This window comes from Pteropus vampyrus, unplaced genomic scaffold, assembly GCF_000151845.1.
Source record: "Pteropus vampyrus isolate Shadow unplaced genomic scaffold, Pvam_2.0 Scaffold28, whole genome shotgun sequence".
In the NCBI taxonomy this organism is placed as follows: domain Eukaryota; kingdom Metazoa; phylum Chordata; class Mammalia; order Chiroptera; family Pteropodidae; genus Pteropus; species Pteropus vampyrus.
This window is the reverse complement of record NW_011888809.1, coordinates 2,443,676-2,453,896: the sequence shown is the minus strand read 5'-3', so window position 1 is coordinate 2,453,896 and position 10,221 is coordinate 2,443,676. Positions and strand designations below refer to the sequence as shown.

General features: G+C 35.4%; 1 protein-coding gene across 1 annotated transcript in view; it reads left to right on the top strand.

The window, feature by feature from the left end:
* UBXN2A (UBX domain protein 2A) overlaps positions 1-10,221 on the top strand; it is a 29,431-nt gene extending 19,210 nt beyond the window's left edge. The window contains exons 6-7 of the mRNA XM_011356579.2: positions 1,043-1,201; positions 7,837-10,221. Coding sequence (XP_011354881.2) covers positions 1,043-1,201; positions 7,837-8,029 — 352 coding nt within the window. The 3' untranslated portion in view covers positions 8,030-10,221. The remainder of the gene's footprint in view (positions 1-1,042; positions 1,202-7,836) is intronic.

Below are 10,221 nucleotides of genomic sequence, written 5' to 3'. Positions count from 1 at the left end.
GGCTCATGCTCTGTGCTTTCCATAAGCAGAGGCTTGACTAATATTCCACCATCATTATATTACCATGTAGACGACATACATAGAGCTTATCATTTCTCACACTGGAAACGAGGTTTTTCATATTAACTTTTATGAGGACTCCTAAGTCATATTTATCTTAGAGTAAATTAACATATGCTTGCACTACACTAAAAAATCATGGGGGCTTTTTTTATCGTATCAGATCAAAAGGGCCTGGCTTATTGAGTACATTAAGCAAAATTGGATGGACGAATCATTTTTTCTTCCTTATATCCACCACTTGAGCTTTGTCAATAATTGTACAATGTACATACGCTAGCTTTCAAATATAGAGTTCCATTTAATACTTAACAATGCTTTCATCATTGTGTTCAGTGATCAATATTTAAATTTTGAGGTAATAAAAATGAAAAAATGCTTCATAAAGTTAATATCAGTAGCAAAGTCTTTAATTATTTTCAAATTTTGTAGTCTTCATTATATCTAACTATGCCCTATGACAGAATATGCAAGGAGGTTAGATATGGAATCACTTTTATTGTTATAAATTCCCAAAATTGATTATCAAGACTGGTAAAATATATACGTATCCATCCACACATATAAAAATATCCCGGTGTGACTTTCAGAATGATCAGGAAATCCTTTGTTTCCTTTCTTTTTCTTTATAATCCAAGGACTAATCTCTATAGAGAATTTGTAATTTCTTTTAGAAATTTTAATCTGGGGAGTAGGTAAAGGTAAAGTCTGTATTATTATTCGAATAATACTACTAACAATATGTTTACACAGCACTCTGCTAGCTTACAGATGACTTGGATATGCATAATTTCATTAGAAATATATGATGGACATAACTAATATTAATATCTGTATATCATCATTGAGGAAACAGTTGTAACTCACTAAAATCTTCCTAACAGCTATATTAATGTAAAATATTTTATGATAATTATTTAATGATAAAGTTCTGTTTAATGAAAAAACATGCATTTGACTCTGTTTCTGGATTTTTTTTTAGTGCCACACCAAAAATTGTTTTTAAAGGAAAAAGTAATGAAGTTACAAAGAAAAATAATTTGTTTGCTGTCCCACTAAACAAGCTGGAACCCATCACTAACATTCAGATCTGGTTAGCCAATGGGAAAAGGATTGTACAGAAATTTAACATTTCTCATAGGTGAGTCTTTAATTTCATTTGCCTGATTTCTTCCTAAGTTTAAATTTCATATCTTCTTTTCAGTTCAGTCAAGAGTCATTTTTAAGAACTAACCAAGGATCTTAATAAACTATTCTCTAAACATAATATATCATGACTTGAAATTCTTGGACATTAATGAAGTATTTCCAGTCTGTTTTATGAATTATCATTCTTATCATTTGAATAGTTTTCCTGTTTAACTAGATACATAATTTTAAAATAATTATCTTTAATATGTTTTAAAATCGATTATTAGCATTATGTGCATATTTTTTCTGTTAATCATAGAAAAAGTATGAAAATACAGAAAAGTACTGAAAGAAATTGAAGTCAGTTTAAATTCCATCACCCAGAGATAATTGCTATTATCAGTTCAATGGATTTTTCCAGTCTTTTATCTTCTTAAAATTTTTTTCATTTTAATTAAAAATAGGAACATACTGTATGTAAATTTCCTTCTTTATTTAAAAGTATTTTAAAATTTGAGGGGGCGAGTTATACAGAATATATATATATAGACATAGTTAAAATAATAGACATATGTACCTCCTAGCTCAAAACATACACCAACATACCTTTCCTTTTCTGCAAGGGATAAACTCTTTTCTAAATTTATATTAATCATTTTCTGCTTTTATTCAGAGTTTTACCAAGCACATATGTATCCTTAAAACACAGTAAGTTGTTCTGTTCATTTTCAAATAATTAGTTTAAATTTTAAAACGATTATAAGCATACAGAAAAGTTTCAAGAACAGTGTAAAGAACTTTTTTTTCTAACCACTGAGAGTAAGTTGCCAGTATGATGACCTGTCACTCAAAATACTTTAATGTGTGTTTCCTACAAACAAGGACATTATCCCACATAACTACAGTTCAGCCATTTTTAGATGGGAATTTAACATCGATACACTCTACCAACTCTTCAGACCCTATTCCAGATTTGCCGTTTAATCTGATGTCATCCTTTATCCCCAAAGACCATTCAGAATTACACACTACATTTAGTTGTCATGTCTCTGTTTGAAATAATATTTCTTTAGTCTTTCCTTGATTTTCATAACCTTTAAAGTTTTTTAAATTATAGGCCATTTTTTTTAAATTTGATGATTTCTTGTGATTATATTTAGGTCACTAATTTTGGCGGGACTGTCACAGAAATAATGCATTGTACATCTCATTGCATCCTATTGAGTGGCATCATTTACATTTTGTCCCACTATGTTAAATTTGTTCACTTGATTAAATGGTATCTGGCAAGTTCCTTTACTATGACGTTATTCTTTTTCTCTTTGTAATTAGTATATATTTTGTGGGAAAGAAGTTTGAAATTGCATAATTATCATGATCTTCCTAAGACATCAAGTTTATTCATTTATTTATATCCGCATTTACTTGTGGTTTCCTGTTTTATCCAGTGGGTTATAATCTCCTAACAACATTATTTATTTTAATGCCCATATTGTCCCAGATATAGTCAGTGGGACCTCTTTTAAACCTTGAACACATTTCCATTATTCTATGAGCATTTCTTTGTTTTTTGGCACGAAATTTTTTTTCAAGTTCATTCTTTACTTTTTCTAAGAAGCCCCAGTTCTTTTTACTGGACAATGTGTTGAGAAGCCAGAATCTGGGTACGAGGTATCCTTTCTGCTTATTTGGATGCCAGGACTCTGAGAGGACAGAGCTACAGGTGTATACGCACATGCGGATATACATCTACACCTGCACATATGTTTACATCTGTATTTCTGTATCTTTGCATCTCGAAAACCATGAGTTCACAGAGGTACCTCCAATGTCAATTCACCACCACCACAGGGTTTATTCTAGTTTTCCTCTTCCCATACTTGTAACTAACTCCTCCCACAGAGAAGCCCAGCTCTGATGATTTTTAATATATTTATTTATAGATGAATTCTCCCATATGTAACCGGTCTCCTTTTTCTACTGCTCCCACCTCCCCCCACGTGGAAGCCGCCCTCGCCCTGCTTGGGCTGTAATTCTCCGCGTTGATTTCTCACATAGATTCCCTTCTCTTCCTGACACATGGGTCTCTGACACATCACCCCAGGCCACTTCAACACCCCATGCCCATGGCTTCTTTGCTCTCTTGGGCTCTGACACCGTCTCTCCTCCCCAGGCTCGGACACTGTCGTCACGCCCTCTGGGTCTAATACACCACAGTTGGCCGCTCCTCTATGCGAATGCTCTTTTGATGCTGCTTGAGACAGCCTGCTCTGTGCCACCTCTCCTCCTGCCCCTCAGTGTGGATCTCTTTCTCACCCCACTTGGTTTCTGGCACTCTACACTGGACAGCTCCCCTACATAGACACACTGCTAACCATGCTTATGCTCTAACCACCCCCCACCACATCCCCTACATGGACGTCCTCCCTGTGTTGGTCAGATTCTGACACCATACAGGTGGGCAGCTTTCCTGTGTGAGTGAACTCTGGTTCCCTGTATGAGGCCACCACAATTCCCTCTTACTTCTGGCCTGGGTGCCTCTCATGTTCTGCCCTACTAATGTGACTTTGGGACTGAATTGTCCAGTAAGGAAAGGAAAAGGCAGTTTTGTTTTATTTTTTTAATTTCCTACGAGTGGAATTATATTTTATGCATTCTACTACAACTTTTCTTTCTTTATTTTATTTGCTCAGTATGTGTTTGAGACCTCATGTTGATATGAGTAGCTGTAACTCACTCATTTTCATTGCTGTACTATAATACTTTATATGAAAATAATTATCCTTTCTATTTTTATGGGTAATGGTGGAGGCTTATATTTGTTTATATGAATGTATCAATCAGCATTGCTCAGTAAACAGTCACAAAAATCTCGTGACATAGAATAACAAGTATTTATTTCTCATGTGTCAGCTGGTGTGGCTTTGCTGATATCAGCTGAGCTCATTCACATGTCTACAGGTCATCTAGGGGAGCTCTGATTTAGACTGCAGATCCATGAATTAAAGTCTGCACCTTGCATCTCTCAATCATCTTGAATCACGATCTACCTGCCCATGTTGTTCTCATAGCAAAGGCAGAGGCATAAGAGGCCTGGTCCCACTAAGAAAGCATTTACTTGTATCAGTGTACTAACATTCTATTGGCCAGAGCAAGTTACATGGCCAAGTCCTGTTTATTGTGCTGTTTGTGGAAAAGACTGTCCTTTCTTGATCGAATTGCTATGGTATCTTTTTGTAAATCAAATGAGCTATTCTGGACTCTGCATTCTGTTTGATTGGTCTATCTTTCCTTTTGCCAACTCTGCATTGTCTTAATTATTGTTACTTTATAATAAATAAAGTAACCCCCTGGAGAGCTACAAGGACATCCGTGGCAACCTCCACCCGGGCTTCCTTGCCCAGCTGCATGCCAAGCTGAGGCAGATGCTGCAGGAGTTGGGGTGACCCAGCATGGTCTGGTTCAGTGCTAACCGCTGTCCTTACTGTGGTGACAGAACCTTCTATGACCCAGACCATTCTGTGTCCCTGTTATACATCTTTCTAGCTGGGTGCACAATCATAGGCTTCGTTTTAGGCACTTGGATACTGAAGCCCAGACATAAGTACTTCTTGAAGGAACACAGCAGCCACAGTTTCAGACAAAAGCTCAGTGTTAGCAGGAAAAGGAGAGGTGATTCAAGGGGTGGGAGAGGAAATGTTGACTTGAGGAGTTAATGGTTTCTTTAAGGAGATGTGTTCTGTAGAGTTAGATATATGAATCTAAGTTTCTAGAGGGAGATTCAGGCATTGAAGGTAGATGTGGGAGTTACCCTTGTTTGAATGGTTGTAAAGAAATGGTCATAAATAAAGGTAACTTCATGTTAAAAAAAAAAAATCCTTATTATATCAGGTACCTAACTGAATTGTGCTGAAATCTCCAGCTATGAGTGTGGATTTGTCTTTTTTCTTTCTGTCAACATTTACTTTAAATATATTAAAGCTATATTATTAGGTTCGTACAAAGATAAAATTGTTGGCTTTTTCTGATGAATTGACCTTTTCAGCGCACGCACGCGCGCACACACACACACGCACACACACACACGCGCACACAAAATGTCCCTTTTAATCCCTGATAATTTTGTGTTGAAAATGACTTTGCCTGATGTTAATATAGTCACACCAGCTTCCTTCGGTTTAGTGCTTGCATAGTATGTCTTCCTCCTTCTTTTTAATTTCAGCTTATCTACATATTTATCTATGTCAGTATATTTAAAGGTATTTCTTATAAATAGTTATTTATGTTTTTTACATGTAGGCTAGGCCAACAGTCTTTTTTGGTTCCTATTTTGTGTTTTGTTTTTAACTACCATTTACTGAGTGCTTTCTGTGTTTGGTACTCTTCAAGGCACTTCACTTATATTACTTTTAAATGTCAAAACCACCCTAGACAGCTAGAATTAGAGAGCTGGTTATCATAATGATAGAAGAAGCATATGTTTAAAATAGTACCCTGGAATGCTCTGTGATCTAAATTCCTTTAAATGAGAGGAGGGCAAACTAAACTTGTGGGAAATGGAAGAGGGGATTTGTTATTCCTGTCCTAGTTTGTTTCTTTTTAGGGAAATAAAATATATACATTCTTTTCCCCCGTCTTTAATGTGCCCCACTTACACCCCTGACCTATAGATGTTGCCATTTCCCCTTAAGAACTGGATCTCTAAAGATGGGGTGTCTCCTCCCATGCCCTTATGGCGTGCACCTGGGGCCTGGCGCACCTGGTATATAGACCGTGGCTCCACCTGGGGCGCGAACCCAGGGCCTTCTGCATGTAAAGCAGACATGCTAACCATTACACTATGGAGCCACCCCAGAAGTAAGATATTTTAATCTCAACTTCTTCGTCTAGAAAAATACTTCTGACATTTTCAATAACAAAGTCACCAAGATTTTTTTTTCCCTGAATTAATGAAGCATTTAAAAACTTTGGCCAACAGTAGATATTGAGTGATGATTAATCAGGCTTTGTTTTTAAACTGGAATGTTTAATACACTTTTAAAGTGATATGTAGTATCTTGAAGTAGTTGGGTTTAGGGCTACCATCTCGCTCTTTGTTTTCTCTTTACCCCCGTATCTTTTTATTCTTTATTCCTCCTTTCTTACCTCCTTTGAGCTTAACAGGTATTTATTATTTTTTAATCCTCTTACAGCTTTTAGGATTTGCATTTCTTTGTTATCTCAGTGTGATCATAAAGATTACAGTATACGTTTTTAATTTTTACTGCACAGTTCCTTTAATCTTTACTATTTTCTTACTTTTTATATTTATGTTGTTTACCATAAGCTTCCACCTTTAGTTATCCGATTTTCGGTCCCAAGTAAATACGTGGGACCTTGTCCCAGACTCACGGGGTTACCTGCACAGGTTTAATAGAGTGGCAATTAGTGAATTTTAGTAAACACACTGAATGGGAGAATTGTGTCTTTGCGATGTGCCGTATTTCACTCATTCGGAATGAAATATTTTAGCATCTCTGAAATGGGATTGCATCCTAAGGTTCACTGTTGACCATATGGCAATCATGTCACAATTGTCTTTGCCTTAGTTAGCATCTGCCTTCAAACATGCAGTCTGAGTGTCAACTGAACGAAAACATCCCAAAGACATAGTGAAGCACTTTTCTAAATAAATTCTATATCACCAACATAGCTGATGATATAGAGAGTGGGTATGATGTGGAAAAACATGTACACTAATGAGCAAATCAAGAGTGATTCAAAGAATCCAAGTCTGACTCATGTTTGGGCATTAGGAGTGACTTAACCATTTTATTCTGCTTATGTCATGGAAGCCCATGGGTGATTTGATAAATGTTTATATGAAATTAAGTTAAAAGTGCTCTTTCGACAAGTACAAAATAAAAATTCTAAGTGTGAAGAAAATATCTCGTCATAAGCTAGATTTTTGTTTTTTTTTTTAGTAATACATAAAATGATGTGTCTTAAAATCTGTAGCATCTTAGTTTTGAGGAACTGCATATGTGCTCCCCGTCTCTAAATATACACACATATGCTTAGGTGAGCTACCTTCAAGATTGCAACGATCATATTATGTGTGTTCACTATACTAACTTAGATTCTACGTGCACCGAGTTAAGAATTTTCCTAATTGGACTTGAAGCACAGCATGACCTGGCATTTAAGAGAAAACTCTGTCTGTGTAAGATTACCAGTTGGACCATTTCTGATCCATTCAGAACTAGATACATAGATATATAAACTGTCTATTATAGAAACTTTGAAGTATATACTAAAGGAAAGAGAAGATAATGATTCATCACTTAGTTCCCACTGAACTATTTTTAAGCAAGTCCCAGACTTCATAGAGTTTCTCATGTAAATATTGCAGTATGTGTCTCTAAAAGAAGAATATTCTTTTAAAAGTGTAACCATAATACCTTTGTCATACCCAAGATAATTAACAGTGATTCCTTACTATCACCAAGGGTCAGCCTTTAAAAGATAACCCAAACGATCAGTTCTATCATTATAATTTGACTAGTCTATATATTAACATAGCCAGACAGCTTCGCAAGTTATTACTTCAAATGAGACAATTCACGTTTTCATAAAATTATATTAATAGTCTGTGCTGTTTTACAGGGTAAGCCACGTCAAAGACTTCATCGAAAAACACCAAGGATCTGAAAGAAGTCCTCCCTTTTCCCTGGCAACAGCTCTTCCTTTCCTCAGATCGCTAGACGAAACACTCACATTGGAGGAAGCGGATTTACAGAATGCCGTAGTCATTCAGAGACTCCACAAGACGCCTGAACCTTTTAGAGAACTTTCATAACATTAATTTCGGAAACACTAAGTGGAAAATTTACAGAGAAATAATGGTTATAAGTGGACATGCACACCAAAATGGGGGAAAGGAAAAGTCAGATTCTTTGGACTTTTGGTTCGAGTGCTATTTAACTCCCTCCGGGTGAGAAGATTTTTAACTAAGTATAAGGAGAGTAAACCATGACCGGAAACTATATTCAATGCACTTTTTCCAGAAGGCTACTCAGAAAAATACACTTATTTTCAAATACCAGTTATTCAACGTAAAATGTATTCAATAACTGTATTCATTTAAAATCTTAATATGGTATAAATTAGCAGGTATGTTCACAGCATCATTCATTTAAACATCATTCCCAAACAGCAGTGATTTATTTAAATATTAGCTGTCTCAGAAGTTTTAAAGAACTACCTTAAAAAAAAATGACTCATGGCAAGTTAAAAGCTTCAATGTAATTATTTTATTCCTGAGGTACAATCAGAAGGCTGGAAGGAACTGTGTTCACCACAGCTATGTCTAGACCTCAAAGTGTTCTCAATTTGCATTCTCTAATGGCAAGATATATTCAGATATTAATTTGGCAACAGTATCTAAGATGTATTTTTATTTAAGAATAAAATTTTGTAACTTAATATAATTTCAATATTAATCTTGTCTACTCACATTTCTACATTTTAAAGGACTGTAAATTTTTAAAATTTCTTCCTAGGGACCCCAGTTCATCACCTATTTTGTTTTCTTTCAAAAATTAGGGATTCGTTCTTAGCTAACATTTGGAGTAAGCCATTTGTTTGCAGCTACTTAGAATCTAATACTGTATTGTCACATTGCTAATTAATATTTTTAAAATGCATCATGTAAAGTATGGTTTTCTGTTCCATACACTAGAGTCAACCTGTGTATACATTAAAGGATTATTTATTACATTCTGATGTCACCAAGGATAACATGCTTTGTTTCTTAGACTTTAAAACTGGTCAGACTTCAGTATTTCACTGTCAGATTCGATCCCCTTGCCCAAACATAAGTTTAGGGAGCTTTTTCCATAAATGATCTATCGCATCATTTAAATTGAAATATATATTGAGTGTGCCAAGGAACTAAGCAATGCCTATCAGCAGTAATGTTCATAGGACACTGGATGACTGCAGGAAAGAGCAGTTCTCAAACTTTTTGGTCTCAAGATCTTTTGTTTATGTGGGTCATATATATTATGTTAAAATTTAAAAGTTATATAAATTTTAAAATAATAAACATGTTAGTAGTAACACTTTTATAAAAAAAAAAAAATGTCTATTTTCCAAAACATAAAAAGATTGAGAGAGAAAAGTGGCATTGAATTCCATTTTTTGCAAATGTCTTTCCTTTCTGACTTAAAGAAGACAGATGGAGTCTCATATCAGCTTCTACATTCAGTCTGTTGTGATATCACACATCTTGTAGGCTCTAGTAAATGCTGCTGTGCATTCATGAGAAAATGAACAAAACGAATAACGTCTTAGTGTGATTATGAAAATAGTTTTGACCTGTGGACCCCCTGAAAGAGCCATTCTTATAAAGCCATGATTTACAATGATTCTCAAATCTTAGTGTAAGAATCACTTGGGAAGCATTTTAAAATGCCTATTCCTGCCACCTACCACACACATTCTGATTCATTGTATCTGGGATGAGTCCCAGATCTCTGTATTTTTAATCTCAAGTGATTCTTAGGCGTGTAGTAGAAGAACCAGTCTTCGGAAATCCTGCACCAAGCTTCCACCCTAAGGAAATAAAACCTGCATGCTTCACCATGGACGGTGGAAGGCTCTCCGCTGAAATGGGGCTGCTAGACCTTTGAGTTTTATCTTCGTCCCCATAGTTTGTTCTTTTTGTTCTTAACTATTCCCTTTTAACTCTGAACTAATCATGACACAAACCTATACTTTATCTTTTACAAGTACAGCTGAGACAAGGTTAGAATATTTAAATGAGGTTTTTATTAAAGGCTCAGGAATAACAAAAGGGAAATACACACCTTACTAGGTGACCTGTTTTATAAGATGTATCTTCTGTTTGAGATCCATTATAAGAATGCTTTCTTTTCTAGCTTCCAGCCTTCTACATGGTAGGGATCTGTCTTTTTATTAGGAAGAGAGAGGACAAAGGAAAACCTTTTCCTTTTGTCATTTACTCTCAGAAATGAACAGATAGATAAT